The sequence below is a fragment of the Aspergillus ruber genome (genome assembly GCF_000600275.1).
Source record: "Aspergillus ruber CBS 135680 unplaced genomic scaffold scaffold00004, whole genome shotgun sequence".
In the NCBI taxonomy this organism is placed as follows: Eukaryota; Fungi; Ascomycota; class Eurotiomycetes; order Eurotiales; family Aspergillaceae; genus Aspergillus; species Aspergillus ruber.
The window spans coordinates 705,967-728,321 of NW_024467300.1; the positions used below are offsets into that span (position 1 = coordinate 705,967).

Sequence of the window (22,355 nt, forward strand, 5' to 3'; positions counted from 1 at the left end):
CAATATGGTTACTATGGAGTACCTCTACAAGTGCAGAGTACTTGTACCTCAAGTACTGTAATACCGTATCAAAGTCTGTTGCCTCTTTCAGCGCTAGGTGGACCTCACATTTGTTGCATCGCACAGGCCAAACAAAGTTCTCCAGATAGGAGAATAGTATCATGATGTGCATTTTCTGTATTTCTAGACTTTTCTCCCTTTTGCTACTATCTTTTCTATTCTAGAGTACATATAGTAATAGTCCTAGCCGACAGCATTCTATTCCATATTTCCATATCATGGAATACTTTTGCATACATACTTACCGTACGAATTACAACTAAATATAGCACACGCACTCATGGATGGCTCACTGCGCCCCACTCCCATTGGCTCCTGGGCGGTAGTAGTGGCTTTCTGATTGGCTCCCCTCTCTTTCCCGTCTCCACCCCACAGCCCCCCCACTGCTCGACAGCCAATTACGGATGGACTCAAACGAACTGGTCCGTATTCTTTCTGTAACAGCATCTGCTTCTCTTTCTTCTCATTCGTATCTTCGCCTCTCTCTCTTCCTTCCTTCCACACACTCTTTCGCTCTCTTTCGCTCTCTCTCTCTCTTTATCTTTTCTTTTTCTCTCTCTTCACTGGCTGTTCCCCCCCCCTTCTTCTCTTCTCTTCTTCTTCACTCCCTCCTCTGTTCTTTTTGTGATTTTTTGTTTTGATACTTTCCATTCACCCCGGCTACTCCCCAACCTCTCGTGGGCAGTCGTCGTTCTTATATTTGCCTCTTTATCCTCTGATCATATCACGCCTCTTCTGTATAACTTCTTTCCCCCAACTTATCTGTCCCTGGAGGACGACTGCCCACAAATCCAGATTCTCAGAGAGAAGAGACTTCTGGCAGTGCTTGGTATGTTCGGCTCTTGTTGATGCCGTCTGCTTTGCTGCTCTTTTATTTTTATTTTTATTTTTTTTTTGTTTTGCTATCGTTTTGATTCCTATGAGACCTCCGGTTGCTTCAGTCTCACTCCTTGCTGCTCTTTGCAGAAGTTAAACATAGAGAAAAAAAAAAAAAAAATAGTTGAACATGGACGCTGATGCTTTTCCTTCGTCCCTGTCCAAAAGGTCATTTGCGCAGGTAGCAAGTGCGACTCTGTCTTGTCTTCACCTTTCTTCTCGATGCAACAATAACGCATCCATCCTGGCTCCCGCGTTCCATCACGACGGTTGTGATACTGAACGGGTCTTGTTGTCGCCGTTCAAGCGCAGGACTATTCGAAAATCTCCTTCCGCTCCTCTACCAACACCTTCCACCACCATGCCTATCCAGACCAGCGCTCCGTCGCATCCTGAATCTTTCCCTTCCTTCATGTCGGTCTTTGGTGGCATCTCTTCTCGTTTCACACCTGAAAAAGACGAAAACCCCGCGCCTCTTCAACCATTGCGGGTGCCCTCCTCTCATGGATCCGCTCCTCATCTTTCTCGACGTCCACTTCCCTTCCGTCACCGCGAAAGTGTCTCGTCCATGACCTCCGGCTCAACCGACTCTTCTCCTACCACCACTGTCTCCACCTTTGATTCTCCTTCTGCTCCCGATACTTCTCCAAGCTCCTCTCCAGAGTCGCCGTCTTCCATGCCCTATCCTCAATTCATGCAGCCCGCACACTTTGGCGAGCAGAAACCTGCGCAGCCGGCACGGCCACAGTCGCAGCAACAGAATGAATTGTTAAAACCGTCGGAAATCTCCAAGCCAGTGCAACCGGAGTCGCCCAATCGACGAGCGCGCAACCTCAAAAACTTGTCGCTGAGAATGCCCCCGCCTTTGGACTCGTCGCGCCCGCATATTGCAACGGCACCTATTGTAGAGACAACTTCGCACCACTTCTCTGCCCCTCCCTCGCCCGTTATCCCTCCCAAGACTGGTCGACGCAAGCCGGCGGGCCTCACCATTCGCACTCCGGGATTCGACAAGTCCTTTTCTGAAAACGTCACCGAAGTTGTTCCTCCGACACCCTCCTTGCGACACGCTGAATCGTCGCCTTCTCTGCATTCCGTTTTCTCCCCCTCATTTGGCCCCAAAGGTGGCATGCAATTACCTCGACCTGTTACCCACCATGGCGTCCGACGACCCTCTGAAGGTGGCTTCACTCCCCTCCAGACGGTGCCAGATGAGAATTCGCAGACTGGTGGGGCCCTGCATGATCTGCAGGAAGAGGACGACCCTCTCGACTCGAGAGAGTCGCTTCAACGGAACGAGCGGAGCTACCCGGATGGGCCTATTCGCATTTATGACTCTGGTCTGTACTTGTATCTGGAGCCGACCGCTCAGGAAGCGTCACAATTCGATGTGATCGTGAACGTGGCCAAGGAGGTTGTCAATCCGTTCACCAAGAGCTCAGACAGCGACACGGTCATGAGCGCATGGCGCAACAACATTTTGCCCCCGACAGGAGAACAGAATGTTCAAAACGAGAGTAGCCACACCCAGTCATCCAAACCAGAATACATCCACGTTTCCTGGGATCACAACTCGGAAATCCTCGACGATTTGTACCCACTATGCGAGCTCATTGACTCGCGCATCTCCGAGGGCAAGAAGGTGCTCATTCATTGCCAACTGGGAGCCAGCCGTTCGGCCTCTTTGGTGATTGCCTACGGTCTGTTCAAAAACCGCGACATGGACTTCAACTCGATGTATGAGATGGTCAAGGCGCGCAGTCGTTGGGTGGGTCCCAACATGAGCCTCATCTACCAGTTGACGGACTTCCGTTCCCGATTGATTCGTGGTACACTCTCGAAGAAGTCCCCGGAGGAGTGGTCTCTGGCATCAACGCCCAAGAGCGAGGTCCCAGCTCCTAGCCTTGCGGCTTCGCCGGTCCTTCCGGATAGCCATCCCACAAACCATGGTCCCTCTCTCCCGCCAGTGCCTTCTCTTTCCGTGCCTTCTCTTTCCGTTCCAAGTGATCAGACGGCGCTTCGTCCTAGCAGCCCGGGCTTTTCCAAGACTCTTTCACACAAACGAAGTCTGCCTCCGCGGCCCTTGCCGCTTCGGCAGATGTACCATACGGCGGAGCCAGCGGAGCGATCTCAACGGCCGCGCACCAGCTATGTGCAACCGGTCAAGAAGGGATCGTTTGTGCGCGAGCAACCAGACTTGTCTTCGATCTTTTCGCCTCGCACCACCGAGTTCATGGTTGCACCACTACCCCGGCAGATGGGAGGTATTGGAGGTGTTCTGTCAGGAGATGCGGCAGACCCACGATCACCACCACCGGGCAATGAGCGCGTGATCATGAGAAGTATTGATGAATTTCTATAGCCGGGCGTCAAACCTGAGCAACGATTCTATGAATTGCCTCACATGAGGTGACTTTCGCTTCTTTTATTATTTACCCACATTCTTCTTATTGGATTCTCGACATCAGTGATGACATATATTATTATCTCTCGTTAATCTTGATGAACTCATGACCAAAGCGGGCTTGCGGTCGTTGATTATCATTTTATCTATTCAGCTACTTTCGTTGCATGTCTGGAGAACCAGCATACTATTTCTTTGCATCTTCCGCTTTTTTTTTTTTTTTTTTTTTGTTTCGTTTTTCAGTGTTGAATGGCGTCATGGGTCAAAAAGACGGGCAGCGATGAACCCGTGCATGGTAACTGTAATATTAGTGGGACTCTGTCTGCTTCGATTGAAGCTCTGTTTTGGATCTCTCGTTTGTGCATAGATAGAATACCCAATTGCAATCGATCTATGGAAGCGCATACAGTCGTAGTACTCCGTAATCGTAGGTTTATCTAGTCCGATATCAAGTGGGTCCGCTCCAGACTTTTCTACAACCCCTCCATTTTTACATAAATCCAGACTTCAGCAATGGCAGACCAACCAACCCATCTTCCTCCCAGTGAATTGGGAACCAAGGAATAGTAAGCTATTTGTCCTTCTTGAAACAATAGTTACTAATGATATAGCTGGGAAACCTTCTACGCGCGCACCCTCTCGCACCTCTCCACCAGAGCCTCCGAAACCTCCAAACCCGCCCACCAAGCTTCGAATCGAGAAAATGAAAACTCAGGCGAAGAAGACGCAGACTCAGACGCAGACTCAGACGCAGATGACGACTCCGACCCCGGCACATCGTGGTTCTCTGAACACAACGCCCCCGAAAAGGTCCTCGATTTCTTGACTTCTGACGACTTTCCGCTTGCGCCTGCCAAGACTCTCCCCTCCTCTACCTCTACATCAACAGGAGCAAAATGGAATGGCAAGGTGCTGGACGATCAACCTAAATTACTCGATCTGGGGACCGGGAATGGGAGTATGTTAGCACTTCTACGAAAGAAAGGAGGGTATACGGGGGAAATGGTTGGGGTTGATTATTCGCGACAGAGTGTTGAGTTGGCGAGGGAGTTGCAGAAGGCTAGGGGGCATTCTGCCTACCGAACAGACTCTGACGAGTCTGAGGATGAGGATGGCAATGCCCCTCAATCGGAATCTCAGACAGAGAAAGAGGGAGGCACGCAAATCCGCTTCGAAGAATACGACATCCTCAGCCCACCCCCGCAAGAGAGACTGAATTGGTTCCCGCAGGCTAACGGGGGTTTCGATATTGTCCTCGACAAGGGTACTTTCGACGCGATCTCGCTATCCGAAGAGACCGTTGCCGAGAAGCGGGTCTGCGAACGGTATCCTCCTGTTGTGGTGGGGTTAGTGCGCAGGGGTGGGTTCTTGGTTGTCACGAGTTGTAATTGGACCGAGGAGGAGATTGTTCGGTGGTTTGTTGATGGGACGAGGGGAGAGTTGAGCATTTGGGGTAGGGTTGAGTATCCGCGGTTTAGGTTTGGGGGGAAAGAAGGGCAGGGAGTTTGTACGGTTTGTTTTCAGCGTTCTTGATACTATTTACAATGTAGAACGGTTATGTACTGGCAGTCAGGACAGCAACGACACACCATCTCTTTCTATTTTCCGGTCCTTCGCCTTCGCGCTCGGGCATCCATTCCCGGCGAACTTCCCCGCCATCTTCACTTTGACCGTTCAAATCCCTCTCATAGATACTCTCAATCCCGAATCCATTCTCCAACGCCGTCTCAAAGAATCCCGTGACAATCGCCCGCCCAGTATGAAACCCAGCAACAACCCAGACCTTCCCTCCAGGAGCCAGGAACCAGCGCATCGTGCGAACGAGGTTCTCATGTTGACTGCGCATCCAGAAGCAGTCTGCTGCGATGATGCGCGTGTAGGTGGCTTTGTTTGCGACGGCCCAGGGGTCCGTTGTGAGGGTACCCCATTCATGTGGTTGGATTGTGATCTCGCATGGGTTTGTGGCGGGGATGTTGACGGTGGATATGTTGAAGGGGATTGCACCGCCGAAGGCTGGCGAGGAGGGATGGTCTGTTATCGTGACGGAGGAAGCGTGTGCGAGCGCGCTGACTAGAGAGGGGAGACCGGCTCCTGCATCTTTGTTAGTACATATATCAATCTCGAATCGGTATTGAAGGGACATACCAGCACCCAACTCCAAAACCTTCTCCCCCTTTACCCTCCATACCCCCCCATCTCCACCCTCATTCAACTCACCGTCAGCACTCTCAACTCCCTCCGCAACGACAATCGCCGCACTCCACAGGAAATGCGCAAACAACTTCCTCCCCTCATCCACAGACCCCTTTTCACTCGCCGCAACCTCCTTACTCCGCTTCTCGCTCTGCTCGGGGTACGAAGGCACCATGATCGTTAGCGGGCCATAGCGCGGGGAGCTGTAGAGGAGGCACTGGCCGGGGTCACCGTGGAAAGAGAGCGCATCGTCAGGAAAGAGGTGCGGGAGAAAGGAGGTGAAGAGGTCTTCGGGGTCTTCGGTTGTGGTGTCTGGGTCTTGGCCTGAGAAGTCGGGGGGTGGGGCTGTTGATGCTGTTGTTTCTGTTGTTGTGGTTGTGGTGGTGGGTGGGCGAGGGAGGGGACGGAGGCGAGAGTGGAGCATCTTGGGGGTGTGTTGGGTGTTGGGTTGCAGTCTGTAGGATCTGAGGATTGAATATGAATCGAGAGTATGTACTTAAAAAGTGTTTATCTTCAGTTTGGAGGGGCAGTGGACAAACAGAGAGAAAAAAGTTTGCATTGTTTGCGCTGATTAGATTGGGTTGATAGCACTATCGGGGTGTCGTAGATCATATCGCTACGGTAGTCGAACATCTTTTTAGAGCAATGTACTCTCTGCTGCTGCTGCATTTCCATCGTCTGTACCAATGAAATTATAGACTTTGGATGTATTTTCTCTTCTCTTCTCCACCCTATCCATTATTTTGGTTTGTTGATTCACTTAAGCTCGAACGATACTAGCAAGTCTATCCACAGTCATTAGAGCCAGGTGCCCGGGGTATTTATAAACGAACATATTTCACAATTTCATGTACCACTGCCCTGGTTTTGCTGCATTGCTCTACCAACCATCACTTGATGTCAAAATAACCAAGCAATTTGCCTGGGAAAATGCCTATCAACCAGCCGATTACCAGAAGACCGGTTACGACATCTGGCATGCTCAGTCAGGTAAACCTAAGAACAATGTTCTAGTTACTAAGGCAAAGGCAAGAGACAAGGACCTTGAGCTATCTCGGTTCGTGGACATGCTATCAGACACATGGGTCACGTACTGATAAGTTACGTATACGCTATAGGCATGATCCGGAAGAAGTGTAAGCGTCTAGGAAGTATATCTATATCCCCTTCTATGGCGTTTCATCGGATTCATACGATTACGCCTTCTACAGGCTTGGCCAACAGGGAGAGACGAGTACATCTGCCAATGATTATTGATGGCGTGCAGCTTATTTGAGACTGGTATTCGAGGACCATAATGCCATGGAACGGCCTTTCTGAGAATCATCGAACATCCTCAAACTCGTTATAAGACCCTTGAAGTTGAAACGTCGGTCCGAGGGTGAGGAGGTGTAGACCTCGGGCTTCGCTGGCTGTACAGAGAGCGAGGACTCTGCTCTCCAGTCTAGCTGTGCATGTAGGGCGTTCGCACGGATTCGCACTCGTTTGATATCTACCAATTAGGCAAGCCGCCTTCGAGAAAGCTTTTAAGCTTATTCGTCGATTGATTTATGTTTAGTGTGGAGGAGCATCGAACTTATTTTATGCAGATGAATAGTTTGCACTGTTTGGTTTCCAGATTAGATAAGATCAATGGATCACAATTGAAGGGAAAAAGCATCCATGATTTACTTACGAGATGAATTAAATTCTCTTACTGATTCATAATATATTTACGGGTCAATGGGGTAGATGTGCCCTGACTATCTTGTTTGATCTCTTGTTATCTGCTGTATTTAGTACCGATAGCACTATACATAGAAGAATGAAACTATACTCTGGTTTCTACTCAAGTATTTACTGGAACAAGTCATTGCACAAATACTTGCTGTCGTGTGTTCCCGAAAAAGAAGTTACGGTATGGTAATAAATAGCGACGTGTATTAATGACATCATCGACCTAGACCGGTCGATAACCGGAATTTAGAGAACAGAATACGAGAATAAAGAAGAGTGCAAGTATGGATGTGCTCTGTAGGAAGAATAGATAAACATGTATTATATTGTAGAGAAAGAAAGAGAATAAAACGATACATACCCGTACGTAAAAAAGAAACATACATGATACAGGCACAGCCAGCTGCAGGGCTCGTGATCTGACCCCTGTCTGTCTGCCTTGACAAACGTGCACGATACAGAGTCCTTGTACAGAGTCCTTGTACAGACATACTCGTCGGCATACAAGCAATAGCAGAGAACAGAGAGAATAGGACACTGAGAAGAGCGTTGTAGCATAGTATCTACAAGTATATAGCAAATAAGGAACCTATACTTGGGCTACGACTGCTGAGTGGGCCAGATGGCATCATTATTGTTGGTCACCTTCTTTCTTTTGTCTTTATTCTTTTTCAACTTTTTTTTCCCTCTCTTTCTCTCTCTTTTCTCTCATACTTCTTATTCCCTCTAATACAGACATCTCTCAGAAACACTCTGGTCGCAGTTAATCCCCGCACACTCAATTTAATCACTCAGCGGTCCCCCCCGCAAATCCTCCTTGGAAACTCTCTCCTGCTGAACTCCCGACACTTTTTTCCACTGGACACTTTTTCCTACGTATTACACCACCGCACTTTCGACCCTCTCTACGCCCTATTTACCGCTATTTCACGCTCCGGAACAGCAATTCTCCTCCTATTCTGAATCTCTTGCTTTCGTTTACTATCTCTGGACAGTCTATAGCCTAGACAACTCCCGGCAGGGCTGCCCGAGTCACCATGGCTTCTTTCAAGGTACCGTCAATATTCAGCAACCCATTATTATCTCCCCCCAGGTCTAATGCATTATCTCTACTGCCAGGAACTCTCTCTCTCGCGTCCTCTTCCGCAGTCCTCCCAACGACACCACCACTCGCATTCCATGTCTCTCGGGGCCGTGAATCCAAACCACCGCGTTACTCGTCGCAAGAGTGTCACCACAGCCGCTGTCACCAGTACTGCTGCTGCCGCCGTGGCTGCTGCTACCGTCAAAGATCCCAGCGGTGGTGATTCCGCGGGTGTTCCCATGCCTGCCTCTGTCAACCGTCGACCCTCCAGCCGCAAGCCTCCCATGGAATCCTCCTCGGTCGGAGTACCCTCCGGTTTCACCGCGGCCACTTCCTCGCCCTCGTTTTTCTCCCGGAGCATGAACAGCCCTGGTTATCAAGATCCTTCGGTCGCTGGCAAGCTCTCGGTCCCGAACCAATCCCCCCTTGCTCCGAACACTGGCTCCGCCGCTACAAACACTCGGCCAAATCCATCGAACCTCTCTGCTTCCTCTTCTTCTAAGAATCGAAGCCGCCGTGTCAGTGAAGGTGCTCCCCCGACCAGAGAAGGAAAGCGTTCTTTGGTCGAACTTCGCTGTGAACGTTGCGGGAAAGGGTACAAGCATGGCAGCTGCTTGTCCAAGCATATGTGTGTATCCCCTTCCCACAATCAACCCACGCTGTCCTGCCGGTTCTCGGAGCATTGCGCCATGTTGGCTCTGTTAGGTCGCCCTCGTGGTCCAGCTCCTCCTTTAGATACCTTTCCCCCCTTTCCCTCGTATCCTACCCTCCTGGACCCCCGGTTGACGTTGGTTGAAACACATTAGGTGGGAACATGACCCGGCTTGGGCTGTTACCTCGAAGCTATTGATCTCCAAGCATCAGCAAGTTCAACTCTTGGAAGCCGCTAGTGTTCTCGTCACTATGAATGATGGCCCGGAGGAATCGGAGTTATCTTCCGCCTCGCCCGACGCGTCTTCGGAGCGTCGTGAAGGTCTCAGTTCCGCAGACACCACGCCCCCTCCCATGGAGCAAGACATGGAAGAGAATGAGGAAAGCGAAGACGACGAGGATGATCTGGAGATGTCTGGCGTGTCGACCACCGCAGACAAGCGATACGACGTTCCCCGTGCCAGCCGGAATCCCTCTGGACTTTTCTCCCACTCCTACCAATCCATTCCGTCGAGCTCGTTCAATGGGAGTGCTCCATTGCACTCACCGTCATTTGCCAACTTCCGCCACTCCAGCATCGAGACGCGACCTTCGACGGCAAACACGAGGCTGCATGACGACGATGAGGCAGACTTGGCCGCGGCAATTGGTCTCTGCAACTTTGGCACCCCACGGACACGTCCTGTGGCCATGTCGCCCAGCATTCCCCCGGTGCCTTCGCTGCCAGGACGATTCCTGGATCCTAGCAATCAGAGTCAGAGCTTGGACCAGTCCCGAGTGCCCGCAGCCGACACTGCCATCCCTGGATCTATCCCCGGATCCATCCCGAACTTCCTGTCGGTATCCTACAACCCATCTCTTTCCTACAAGGTATCCGATGAACGGGAAGTCCGGACGGGCGATACAGACCGCACATCGCGGCAGAACCGCAACGCGGATGTCGACTTTGGGAACCGTCCGACGCAGGACGACGATGACGACGGCGTTTTTGGTCTGATGGAGGAGTAACCTACCCCTTCCCCTTGCCCTTTCCAACAGCTGCAACAGCCAGCTGCATAATGACTCTACGAGCTAGCCTCTTGCTTTCCTTTCTGTTTTATCCCCATTGATGCGTATTTGGTTGCATCATTGCAGTCCCAGATGAACTACCCAGCCGTTGACGTTGGTATCATTCTGGGACTTTGCCTTTACATATTACAAGATGGACTAGCTTGGAATTATACGGTCCATCCAAGTATATTATTATTAGTCCTTCCTTCTGTTTCCTTTGTTTCCAGCCACCATGTATCATTTGAATTTCTACATAACCATCATGGCCAGCGTTTGATATTGATATATACACCCTGACCTTGTATACATGCGTTGCATGTACCTCTGGTCTCTGTACTTGCTTGATAGCAATGGAGATATTGCATTAATTGTTGCACGGATATATACATGTAGTGCAGTGCTACTCAGCCCTATTTCTTGGGTAATATAAGCATTTCGGTTTATTCTGGCGTTGCACAACGTCTAACCGGAGAGCGTTTATGTTCCGAGATTTTTCCATGTTATCTTAGATCTCGTTTTGACCTGGACTATGTACTCGATTGTACTCGATGTACAAGGAGGCACCCGGCTGCCTGACACTTGATTAAAGTGAGCCTCGGCATCGATGGCATGTATGGAACGGTTTCTGCCACTGCAAATTTAGATGGAGGTACTAGCATATCTACACTACTGGACTGCCATGATAAGGAGGTCTCTGAGGGCTGTGTATAAAAAGAAAAGACGGGATGTACGAAGATACAATGTCAGGGGTTAACCAATAGCTGGATGATGGGAAGAAAAGATAACATATTGATGTAGAGAACTAGAATACAGACGGGCGACATTGCTATATTTATAGCCGGCAGAGCTAGATCGGCGACGGTTTAGGGACAAGGTTCCTGGCAATGACCACCGCCATAACCCCCTGTATTCAATTATGTTCAATTATAGACTATATCCAGATGAGAAAGCAACAAGCAATACTGCAAGCAGCACAAGCCTAAAATTGTCCCACTAGGGTGACACCAGCCAAGGAATCATTAGTTTCAGCACTAAAATGATCATGATCATGGCTGTTCCTTGGTGGAGAGAGGGTTTAAACCATCTTGCTGCTAGCAGACAGACATTGTGTTTGTGTTGGTCTGGAATAAGGAATGAGGATAGAGTATTTAAATCATGTAGGTTGCACTATTGCTGCTGCTCATGGTAGAAATGGATTATGGTAAGTGGTCAACTCCAAGGTGATCGTGAATAAGTATATTCTAGTGATGTTCCCGATGAACCCGTACATGCTCAAGCCCCCCGTCCTCCTGTTCGGCCTTGAAACTGCATCTGCGGCCACGATGCCGGATCCGCCATCACTTAATGCTCCAAGACACCATTGCATCCACCCTGAACGCACTCCCTGGGCATTGTGTCTGCTGTCGATTAAACGGCGCGAATGAATCCGATGTTTCAACCAGCCGGGCTGTACGTAGTCCGGCCTGAATTTGCTTGCGTGCAGATTGCTGGACAATAAAGCTTTCCCCCATGCTACTGGGTCCTGTGTCTTGATACCATATAAAAGTTGAATCGATGGCTTTGGACAGCTCGGCGCTGCTTTATTGATGCAACATGTGTCCACTCAAGCGTATGGATACCCATCACGAGCTGCTTGCTCGCGGAATTGATTGACTTTGGTGTATTCTCCTTTTCGCTTGGTGGGTTCGTATATGCACTCCAGGTCTTAGGGTGTGAGCTCTTCAAAATCTGTACACAATGAGCTTTAGATATATTGTGGCATCGATGATATTTTAACCACCTTGAAGCTCGCTGATGTCAATGCACTAGATCAGAATATGCCGCCCAAGGTACCTGCACATCATGCCACTTGCTTTTGAAGGTGATTGTGAGGAATCCAATAGACTATTGCAGTACTGTATAATAATGGCACACGCTGATTAGACAAACTCTTGGCCAGAGTCAACTTTCTGTAGCTGTGGAAAATGGACAAGATTTCGCCGTGAAACTGTTGACCGCAAGGGATGTGTACCTCTATTACGGTGATGCATACGTTGCCATGAATGGCCATGCCATGACTGCTTTATCCCATCTTTTCACGATAGTGGTCACTCTGTCTCACGTCAGGGCCGCCACAATCGCTCTTATTACATCAGATGCTGGAGTGTCAAGCACTGGACAAACCGCGAATTTTATGCTGGAGAGCCCTATTAACCCGTATACAGCAGTACATCGATGTATAGAAACGAATGCCGATAACGGTAACATGGGTAGTCGATAGATGATTGTAGAAAAGAGCGAATATCTAGCTACACGCACAAAGGGCGAAGTATGGGGAGGGGCCCCATGGCCCAACCATGAAAACATACGAGTCTAAGCAAACCAATCAGATGGTGCACTATATATAGGCTAAGTCAACCTCACTCTGATACGATGCCCTTCGCCTGATCCACAGAGATACCTAAACAGCTTTTGGAATGTAAGGAGTATAAATATCTTTTACATAATGTTGCATTAAGTAATTAAGCCTCTCACAATAGCAGTCTGAGAGATATGCGACTAAATTAGGGCTAATATCGCCAGCAAACGAGGCTATTTCCAATCCAAGATCATTAACATGGGGATAGACCTATCCCCTTTCCATTCATTCTACGGCCTGTCGAAGCTAAAATCAGACTATGTGAATCTAAATATGTGGACATATCCCGTAGATGGCCTGCTGCAGATGGAAGAAATCAACCCTGATACTCGAGATATGCATTATCGTTTGCCACTCCACGAAAGGCCTTGATTTCACAGGGTCAGGGGTCTCTTCAATTTTAGGCTTGCTATAAAAGTAAAGACTACTAACGGGTTTAATATGAGCCCCTTTTGCTCCTCCCACCCATTCGATCTCTCGTTGACTTACTCCCCCACTTTACCTTTTGAGCGAGCTTCCCGCCATCCAAGACCTAGACACGAGTAATCCTATAAGGATCTGGCGCAAACATCCGATGCCTTGTCGATAATTACAAAGTCGAGCACGGAATCAGCAGTTCTTTCCAGCAGCCTGGAAGCCTATCAGGTCAAGCAGTGACTGCATTTTCAAGTTTCCGGTCAACATACGTACTGCAGCAGCCACCGTCTTCGCGGATTGATGCTAACTAGATCGACGGAGATAATTACCGAGAGCTCTGACTTTACGGAGATCATTGTCAAAAAGGAGGAGGATGATAGCTAGAAGGATGGATATATCAGGATGGGATACAGTGACAGCAGTATAACCAGCGGAGTCTTGTTATCCAGCCAGGACCCATGGACTTTCTGGGGAGTGTGGGTAGCTGAAAGGCCGAATCGGACAGAAAGGAGCTACAGAGAGGAGTGGGAGGTTGCAAGGGAGAAGTACCTGGGGAATAGGAGTGGGGATGGGGGTGAATATGGGAATTGTGCGGTTGTGATCACTGCTTCGAGTTGTTGACTTGACTTTTGACTCGTAGGGCTATCACGGAACTGGATCAGTGGATTTAGGAGCTTGGAAAGTGGAATGTGGTAGGGAGTTTCATTTGAGGGATTGGCTCACAAACGTGCTTTCTGGGATCTTTTCGTGTGTGTATTAGCCGGGTGCTTCATGTACGATGTATGGTTATAGATAGGGTTTTTTGGAGTAATGAAAATGTAGTTTCAAGCTGGATATTCATTTGCGGATTAGATGCGTCTTGATGGATTTAGAGCTGCTTCGTCGGACGAGCCAATGCATATTGTATAAACCTATGTAGCTAGCAAAAGGCTGTATCAGGCTTATTTTATTGCTTTATTTCCTTAATTGGATTCGACCTCGAACTTTTTCAAATAGCTCTAAAGTTTTCGAGACTGCAAAGTCGGCTAAGCTCCAGTGCTGTACGACTAGTTGGCATCACTGATGCCAGAATGTAAGAAATCAATGGCCCTCGAACGCAAAGATCCTCGTTGGTCTGGTCATCACCTGCCAATACTAAGCCCAAGGACCAAAATTTTAGGCCTTCTGAAGATGGTCCCGATATAGCTGTCGAGGCAGAGTGATACAAGAAGATGGTGATTGCTTTAGTAACGTCTCAGGCCTTAGGACGCATTTTCCCAGATTGGAAGTGGGGTTGTTTGCGACAGAGATCTTTTTTTCTCCAGGATAGTGAACTGTGGCAGCGCAATTGACTTGATGTTATCTCAGTGGTACCAGGCTTGTCGTGATCTCCTTGTAGAAGCGGCAATATCTTCTCCGGGACTTTTAGGCCCTATTAGACCATCTTGATGGCTTAATTGAGCCGAATTCTGTTCAGAACCAAGGGACTAAAGTGATAGGCACAGTAAGCCTGGACAGTATCTGTATTCAGACCATTTGTTTCGAGGGTACCAGGGAGGCACGGATTTGAGAAAGCATGAGCAAGCCATATACTTGATAATATGGCTAACTATTCTAGATGTATGATGGGTAAAAAGAGGGAGAAGAGAAGATGGTGTATATTACAGGGCCAGTCTACTTGGATACACCATCTTCACTGCTTTTGACGCTCGTGTCAGCAGTATGCCATTCAATAGTTTGATTTAAGAAGAAACTGGAGGATTTGCGAGTGGAAATTTCTATGCGGTAGCGTACTTCATTTGAACACTATGTTGACATCAGTAAGGGTCCAGCGCTAACCCGGTTATTCAACTCCTTCATATAATACATACATTAAATGCTGCAAAGAAAGACGTAAAATGAAATTTAAAACAGAAAGAGATGCCCCTATCCATAATGTAAATCCAAAAAAAAAAAAAAAAAAAAAAAAAAAAAAAAAAAAAAAAAAAAAAAAAAAAAAACATGACTATCCCAAACATAAATCGAGAACACTGTACCGTCACTAACCTCCAAAATTAGCTGACCTGATCATCCTGACCCGATGCTGACAGTCTAAAAGCCTGCTCATTCCGCCTTGCAAAACGGCGTCTCTTAGCCTGGCTGGGTCGAGGATGTCGGCGCTTCTTTGGAGTAGTCGTGGCAGAGTTCTGCTCGAGAGTCGATGGCTGTTCAAGCTGCGAAGTGGTGACTTTAGGCGTTGGGGTAATTTTATCGGATATAGGGCCTCCCTGGCTAGTTTTGTCCTTATCGTGGTTGGCTTGTAACTCGAATTGATGATGAAAGACAACATCGGCTTCGACATAGTTGAGATCATTATCACTAGCATAGTACGGCATGACCGTTTGAGAAACAAATCGATGATTGTAATCGATGGGAGAGGGTGGTGTGCTGCAATTAGGTGTGGTGAAGCTAGAAGACGCAGGGGTCGTAGATCTAGACGTAGTCGGAGAGTTTATGACTGAGCTCACTGTTGAAGAAGTAGCCTGAGACACAGAGTCCAAAGAATCAGGGGTTTGACTCGGTTTCGTGGATGCCCTATCTATGTTAGCATCTATTTGACAGATTGTCCTTGGAAAGACGTGGGGTACTCACTCAGAACTACCGGAATCGAGTTGAAGCGAACTGGAGAGTAGGGAGTCTATCTGCTCATAAAGGGATGGTTCAGCCTCGGGTGAGAGGTACAGCATCTCAAGTGAAGATTGATCGGATTCTGCGTGATGTTCTTCCAGCGTAGAATCATCCATAGAGATGATATTTTTTCGAGGAAGAAAGGATATGACTAGCACACTTCCAACAATGATGAGTTGCGCGCGTGTAGATAGAGGCAAGGGCCCTGCAACTCTGCTCGAGTCTGATTTTGCTGTTTTCGAGGGTATGTTGACCGTGCTCGTCGCCGTAGCATGAAGATCTCCGCTGTTCACAAGATCATACATCCAAGTAATCTCATCGCTACCTTTTCCAGGGCCATAGGCATTGATAATACCATTTGTCAGGTCAAGGCATCCCGTAATGACTGCTGTTATGCCAACGGTGCTGGTCAGACGTCGAACGTAGTCTTCTCGAGGGTCGTTGGGCTGGAGATTAAGGATAGTACTCCATAAGGAGAGGGTGATCACGAGGCCGATAAAGGGGAAGAGCATGTTATTCCGTGTCTTGCTGTGTGCAATGGTAGGTTTGATTTGGTGATGAGATGATGGGATTTTGGAATTGATGATGGTGGTAGTCGACGTACGAAAGGCGCGATTAGGAAAGATGAAGAGGAAGAGGAAGAGAAGAAGCGAAGAAGAAGAGAAGAAGGGAAAACGCGAAGACGAGAATATATAAATAGGCACTACTCGAGCAGTGAATGCTCGATGGCCAAGCCAACGAATGCAAACGTGCAAACATGATTGTATCCCAAACCCAATGCATTACTTTTTAAGGAATCTAGATAACTCAAAGAAAGACAACCGAACTCCTCATAAGCTCCAATCGTATCTGAAAAGAGGGAAACGAGAAAAGTAGAAACGAAGCTCAACGGAAAGTGACCCTTTAATCGACATCCATCTCCTCCTGGGTAGTACCATCCACCAATAATCTGGTCTTCTTCTGCTGCCTGAGTCTCTCCTCGCCATGCAATCTGGACGTCTTGGTCGATTCGGCGGCCAGAGGCTGGCCCTCTTCTCTCTCCCGGAGCTCCTTGCGAATGAGGTGCTCGCCCTCGGCCACCACCTTGCGGTCTTCCTCGCGCTTGCGGTCGCGAGCCAGTTTGCCTGCCAGACGTCTCTTGGTGAACTGGTGCTCTCTGCGTTGGCGGATCTCCTCGACTCTCTCCATAGCCTTGACGGTAGCGTTGACGAGGTTGCGGTCGTACTTGACGGGAGCGTTTCTCTTCTTGGCAAACTGCGACAGGACAAGCGACGAGTCGACAATCATTTCCTTGCCGCGAGTGGCACGGTGAGTCTTGGTCCACTTGAGCTTGCGAGGCTGGCGCTTCATCTTAAAGTTCTTATGGCATTTCGAACGGCAGAATCGAAACTGACGGGAGTCGTTCCTGTTACCGTTAGATTTGTCCTCAATCCCTGCTTCTTTATTTCAAAAGACAATCTCAGCAGAAGCGACGTACCGGACGAATGTAATACCCTTGCTAGGGTAGGTCGGCCGTGACTGTTATACAACAATTCCTCCGTTAGCAATGCCGCCAAAAAAAAAAAAAAAAAATCACCTCTTGCGACCCCGTCACTTACGCAGAAATGACACGTCTCAACCCTGCGACAGTTAGAAAGCAAATTCTTCCAATGCAAGAAAATAGGATAGAACAAACCTCATTTTGCACGATGTTTATGTACAGAAGGTGGATGGTTGAAGGTAGAAAAGAAACATTCGAAATCATCAACTGAAACTTTTGCGGAGCGGCTGGCGCTAAACCTGATTGGGAGCTTGCGGCGGCGGTCCGATTTTTATCTCGACTTCCGCCGGCTTAGACTTGTCCCTCGTCCGCCGCCTCGAGAAGAGAGAGACCACAGTTACTGCATACTATCAGTTGAACTACGCTTTACAATGGCTTCTACGTTAGTTATGGGACTGGGCGTTGCTACGGCCGCCTTTTTGGTAAGGGAACATAGGACATTTCGGGGCCACCATCGGAGCTGACTGACCCCTCTGTCTACAGGGTCGGGCTGGTCTTGTCGCCTACCGTCGCTCTAAGGGAGGTATTGGTGCTGCAGGCAAGGCATTCTACAAGGGGTGGGTTTTTCCAGGTTTCAGCGTTGGATATACCGTATTAGGCCTCGGCTAACTGGAATACAGTGGATTTGATCCTCGGATGACCCGTCGCGAAGCCTCTTTGATTCTCGAACTTCCGTATGTTATACAGTGACCTAACACAATTTTAATAATAGGGTTCCGATCTAACATTGTACAGAGAGCGCACCCTCAACAAGGACAAGGTCCGCAAGAAGCACCGCCAGCTCATGCTCCTCAACCACCCGGATCGCGGCGGCAGCCCCTACCTGGCTACGAAGATCAACGAAGCGAAGGAATTCCTCGACAAACACACTTAGCCGACCCGTATCATGCGACCGAAGTTCGGACACGAGCACCACGGAGTCCCGCCCCGTCAAGTGAGGGGAAACGTTGAATGCAACGATCAACCAACAAGACGGCACAAATAGGAAATCAGGGACTGATACCTGGGTATCGACGATTGTAACAAGAGATATTTCTTGTTTGGGTGCATAGCGAGGCGTTGGTTGGATTTTTAAAGATGGGATATAACCCGGATGTACTCCTGTATGGGAGTGTTTGTATTTTACCATTATATTATGTGTCTATATCCTGACGAGATCGCCACTCTTGATTTATGAGAAACAATGGATTATTCTGTATTTTTAGTACCATTGCTTTCCTGAGTTCGTTGCCAGTCGTACTCGCACTCGTATTCGCATTCGCAAAGGGGGAAGGGAGCTGTCAGTGAGGAAAATGCGATAATCTTATCACAGCATGCAGAATAACCATTTTTCGTCTCGCATTTGTAGAACAAGCAGAGGCCGCAAAGCAGTCAGATCTACTCGGGAACACTCAGTGTAAGTATCCGTCTTGTGGGTGAGTTTCTCACGTCTCTCGTCGGAGCTCGGGGACGACAGGTTCCGTTCAAAAGGCAGCAGCATCGATTCCTTGACCATCTCCGTCCGTCCATCTTTGAATCTTGAGACGGGAAACGGCTTATGATTCATTCCGCCGTCTCTGAGTTAATCTTGTTGGTTCCTGGACCAGAGGTATTTTATAAACATACCTTGGAGCGTTCACGTGCCGTGGTTCTGGTTGAGTAATCTTCTACTACCACGACGTCTTCTCCATTTTGCCTCTCCCCGAATTCTCGCCGTTGCTGGATCCGTCGTCGAATGATCCCGGTTGTGGTCCTTGCGCAGCTCTACGACATCGACTGCTAGCAGACAGGTCTCTCATCTGTCACTCTTCAATTTTACATCACTTTTTAACCTGTCAGACGACCCCGCATTCACGTTCTCGAGACATTAGTACCCGCCACGCTCATACTTCCTACTCCACTTTGCGACAGAGCTCTTGGAATCTCAACGAGCAACGAAGACGAGTCGGACAACGGTCGCTGTGCATAATGGAGGGCATGGGGGATGGTACTGAGGGGCTGGGCTTTGATATGCCAATGCTCATGAACCAGCAATCCCATCTTTTCGGCACATATGGTCAAGATGGTTCGCCTGTGCAGTCCGTTCTCCCGGCGTTTCAGGACGAGCCTTCGATGAGCACAGGGGAGGATCAGAATGATGCCAAAAGAAGGCGGATCGCAAGGGTGAGGATGCTCTTCTCTCTGCGATATATGGCTGCTAATGACTGGGACTGACGAATTGTTCGTCTTTGTTACAGGCTTGCGACATGTGCCGGAAGAAGAAGATCAAATGTGACGGCAAGATGCCCAAGTGTTCGCATTGTATCAACTACAAGACCGATTGTGTTTTCACACAAGTGGAAAAGAAACGGAATCCGCCAAAAGGGTATGTCCATAACGAAGGATGACGGACGTGCATGTTTGCCTCCATGACGCTGACGCTTTATATTCGTATAGTGCCAAGTACATCGAGGGATTAGAAAATCGGTTGGGACGAATGGAGTCGCTGCTACGACTTTCCGGCCTTCTATCACAAGAGGATGGAGGAAAGACAGATCTTGGGACACTGGAGAAGCGTCTGGCGGACCGATCGTTTACCAACGGACTGAACGCCGCGAACCCCCCGCCATCGCAAAACCAGAACACGAGCAATACCCCAAATGCGTCCGGCACTCAGACCCAACCGAATACTGCACCTCAAAGCCACCAACCGTCTCCTCGTATCGAAACCCATTCAATGAGCCCGCGCACGGCCGTTACATCCCCCGGGTCGCAAAAGGACGAGACAGAAGTGGAGGCGCTGTCAGATATGATGTGTTCTTTGGTTACAAACAACTGCGGGGAGACTCGATACATTGGTAAGCCCTGTTTAGTTAGCGTCTGGGGCTAAGCAAGTGTGGGCTGATCATTCTATGTCTAGGGTCGTCATCGGGGTTTTCAATATTCTCTCCCAAGGGTATTCAATGGGTCAACGAGAAGACAGGCGATACTTCGTTTCAAGAAATGATATCTTCCGCCTACGTCGATGACAATAAATGGATGTACTGGAAGCCCGAGGTTTTCAGCGATATTTTCGCTCGTCGTGTTTTCAAACCACTGCCGCCAAAAGAAGAAGCAATATCGCTGTTCCGGGATTTCTTTGCGAACTTCAATTGTATGTTTCCATTATATCATGAACCGACGTTTATGCATCTGGTTGAACGGCAATACTCGCGAGATCCGTACGAGGGTTCCGGCTGGTGGGCCAGTATCAACGTGGTCCTGGCTATTGCGCACAGGTTACGAGTCATGAGCAACTTGGTTCCTCAGGATGAGGACAAGAAAGCTTGGCTATATCTCAAGAATGCTATGGGCGTTCTGACAGAGCTGACTATGCGAAATACGGATCTTTTGAGCGTTCAAGCGCTTCTCGGAATGGTAGGATTTTTTAAACCTACTCCCATTGTTTCTTGCTGTATTATTCTAACATGCATACAGTCTCTCTTCTTGCAAGGAACGCCTAACCCGCAACCTTCATTCTTTTTGGTCGCTGCAGCAATTCGTTTGTCTCACAGCATCGGTCTCCATAAACGAGGTTCTGGTTTTGGTTTGAATCCAGTTGAGGTAGAGCAGCGAAAGAGAGTATTTTGGATTTCATATATGCTTGACAAAGAGTAAGGCGACTAGCATCATCCCGTGTCCATTAGCAATTCTGACTTCTCTAGTATCTGCCTCCGCTCAGGTCGACCTCCTGTACAAGATGACGATGATATGAATGTCGAGCTACCTAGCGAAGATCCCCCGGATAATATCGGCAATGTCCCATTGGCGGATGGGAAAGGGAAATTTAACTTGTTCCGAACATTATGTCGATTCGCAACCATTGAAAGCCGTGTGTACAAGCGACTTTATTCCGCCAAAGCGTCGAAGCAATCTGACGGAGAGCTGCTAAACACCATTGGTGATCTCGACAAGGAACTGGAGGAATGGAAAGACAGCATCCCAGTCGACTTCAGGCCGGAACACGATATCAAGGCCGCACATACGCCTTTGATCCTGCACGTCGTTGTCCTCCATTTCGCTTACTACAATTGCTTGACCACCATTCATCGGATGTCGGTCCATCATGGTTATTGGACAAGCCGTCTGTCAAATTACGCTATCCAGGGTCTTAATGCAAGGCCGTTGAATCCCAGGGTTTTCTTATCTGCAGTTCTGTGCGTCACAGCTGCGAGAGCCTCGATCAACCTAATAAAGTATATTCCGCAAGGTGACTTTGCTTGTGTTTGGTGAGTTTCGTGATGAATAGAATTATAGGAAACGTTCCTAGCTAATCAATCAGGTTGATCCTCTACTATCCCGTCTCCGCACTGGTTACATTATTTGCCAACATCCTCCAAAATCCAAACGATGCCCGAGCTCGTTCAGATGTGAAGTTGATGAATGTCGTCGTCAACTTCTTGTCCACGCTTGTATCGGATGAATCCAACGGGAGCATCAAGCGCATGCTTGGTCTATGCGGAGAGTTCGAGCGGATAGCCAAGGTGGTGCTCGATAAAGCCGAACGAGAGTCTCATTCCAAGAAGAAGCGCAAAACAGCCCCAGACGATACTGCTCCGAGTCAACCCCAACAACGAAACGCCCCGCCACCTTCGTCTTCCCGGAATCCTGCTGGTGCACCGTCTACGACAACACCGTTATCCTCGCCGCTCTTTTCTAACGATGCGGCGCCTAATGGACAAACTGATGGTCAATATAATGGCCAAACTGCCTTTTCCCCTAGTACAGCAATGCCAACGGACACTGGTCTACCTGGTGACCTCCCCAGAAACGTCAACACCATGCCCGGGTTAGGACAAGACTTCCAGGAGATGTTGAGTCCCAACAATCTCGGAAACGTCGGGTTCGATCAACCTTTTGGGGGAGCTGGAAGCAATCCAATGTCCTCGTTTCAACAACCGTTTGTCCCACAAGATCTATGGCAGATGCCAATGACCATTGAATGGGACTGGGCCGACATGTCGAGCAATTTCCCGGTGTTCGACTCGGGAATGGACTCTAATGGCCCACCGCCCCCGAGCGAATCTTGATTATGAGACATGAATAAACTGATGATTGGGCCGAAGATCTCACAGACTAGGTTTTGATTGAATGGAGTTTACGGTGTTGGGAAAGGCGCTTCTGTTTCTTTGATCATTTTCTTGCTGGCACTTGAAATCTATGAGACACGAAGCGCACTGTGCTCTATCTCTACACTCTACCGACCACTCCACTTCGTGAAGATATGTCTTGGTAAATAATATTGATTTCGCTTAGGCATGTCTGAGGCCGAATTCACCTCTTGACGGACAGGCACAATGTAATTACCACAAAAGTGCTTTAA

The 22,355-nt window shown here is 48.7% G+C and overlaps 9 protein-coding genes across 9 annotated transcripts; 6 read left to right on the forward strand and 3 right to left on the reverse strand.

The window, feature by feature from the left end:
* Window positions 1–1,297: 1,297 nt before the first annotated feature.
* Window positions 1,298–3,298, forward strand: dspD (putative protein-tyrosine phosphatase; the record flags this gene model as incomplete). The annotated part of the gene is made up of 1 exon (XM_040783805.1): window positions 1,298–3,298. The coding sequence occupies one exon, from the start codon at window positions 1,298–1,300 to the stop codon at window positions 3,296–3,298; it is 2,001 nt and encodes a 666-aa protein (XP_040641780.1).
* Window positions 3,299–3,853: 555 nt separating this feature from the next.
* On the forward strand, window positions 3,854–4,873 carry EURHEDRAFT_448978 (putative S-adenosylmethionine-dependent methyltransferase; the record flags this gene model as incomplete). Its single annotated transcript, XM_040783777.1, has 2 exons — window positions 3,854–3,906; window positions 3,952–4,873. The coding sequence occupies 2 exons, from the start codon at window positions 3,854–3,856 to the stop codon at window positions 4,871–4,873; spliced, it is 975 nt and encodes a 324-aa protein (XP_040641781.1).
* EURHEDRAFT_409419 (putative nicotinamide N-methyltransferase) lies at window positions 4,783–5,558 on the reverse strand. Its single transcript, XM_040781071.1, has one exon. It carries the CDS (start codon window positions 5,481–5,483, stop codon window positions 4,896–4,898), a length of 588 nt encoding a protein of 195 aa, XP_040641782.1. The 5' UTR covers window positions 5,484–5,558; the 3' UTR covers window positions 4,783–4,895.
* Window positions 5,559–7,809: 2,251 nt separating this feature from the next.
* Window positions 7,810–10,445, forward strand: EURHEDRAFT_409420 (putative C2H2 finger domain protein). Its single transcript, XM_040781072.1, has 3 exons — window positions 7,810–8,301; window positions 8,369–8,961; window positions 9,140–10,445. The coding sequence occupies exons 1-3, from the start codon at window positions 8,287–8,289 to the stop codon at window positions 9,990–9,992; spliced, it is 1,461 nt and encodes a 486-aa protein (XP_040641783.1). The 5' UTR covers window positions 7,810–8,286; the 3' UTR covers window positions 9,993–10,445.
* Window positions 10,446–11,740: 1,295 nt separating this feature from the next.
* EURHEDRAFT_409422 (uncharacterized protein) lies at window positions 11,741–12,294 on the forward strand (the record flags this gene model as incomplete). The annotated part of the gene is made up of 2 exons (XM_040781073.1): window positions 11,741–11,764; window positions 11,817–12,294. The coding sequence occupies exon 2, from the start codon at window positions 12,073–12,075 to the stop codon at window positions 12,292–12,294; it is 222 nt and encodes a 73-aa protein (XP_040641784.1). The 5' UTR covers window positions 11,741–11,764; window positions 11,817–12,072.
* Window positions 12,295–14,882: 2,588 nt separating this feature from the next.
* On the reverse strand, window positions 14,883–16,007 carry EURHEDRAFT_375053 (uncharacterized protein; the record flags this gene model as incomplete). Its single annotated transcript, XM_040778706.1, has 2 exons — window positions 14,883–15,402; window positions 15,460–16,007. The coding sequence occupies 2 exons, from the start codon at window positions 16,005–16,007 to the stop codon at window positions 14,883–14,885; spliced, it is 1,068 nt and encodes a 355-aa protein (XP_040641785.1).
* A 371-nt stretch (window positions 16,008–16,378) lies between these two features.
* Window positions 16,379–17,216, reverse strand: EURHEDRAFT_269747 (ribosome biogenesis protein rlp24). Its single transcript, XM_040778155.1, has 2 exons — window positions 17,171–17,216; window positions 16,379–17,115 (listed from the first exon to the last, which is right to left on the reverse strand). The coding sequence occupies exon 2, from the start codon at window positions 16,843–16,845 to the stop codon at window positions 16,399–16,401; it is 447 nt and encodes a 148-aa protein (XP_040641786.1). The 5' UTR covers window positions 16,846–17,115; window positions 17,171–17,216; the 3' UTR covers window positions 16,379–16,398.
* Window positions 17,217–17,344: 128 nt separating this feature from the next.
* On the forward strand, window positions 17,345–18,295 carry pam18 (putative mitochondrial DnaJ chaperone (Tim14)). The gene is made up of 4 exons (XM_040781074.1): window positions 17,345–17,457; window positions 17,519–17,592; window positions 17,656–17,709; window positions 17,771–18,295. Exons 1-4 carry the CDS (start codon window positions 17,407–17,409, stop codon window positions 17,907–17,909), a joined length of 318 nt encoding a protein of 105 aa, XP_040641787.1. The 5' UTR covers window positions 17,345–17,406; the 3' UTR covers window positions 17,910–18,295.
* Window positions 18,296–18,982: 687 nt separating this feature from the next.
* atrR (transcription factor atrR) lies at window positions 18,983–22,062 on the forward strand (the record flags this gene model as incomplete). The annotated part of the gene is made up of 7 exons (XM_040783829.1): window positions 18,983–19,177; window positions 19,252–19,379; window positions 19,451–19,851; window positions 19,914–20,410; window positions 20,471–20,646; window positions 20,698–21,261; window positions 21,315–22,062. The coding sequence occupies 7 exons, from the start codon at window positions 18,983–18,985 to the stop codon at window positions 22,060–22,062; spliced, it is 2,709 nt and encodes a 902-aa protein (XP_040641788.1).
* Between the last annotated feature and the right edge of the window lie 293 nt (window positions 22,063–22,355).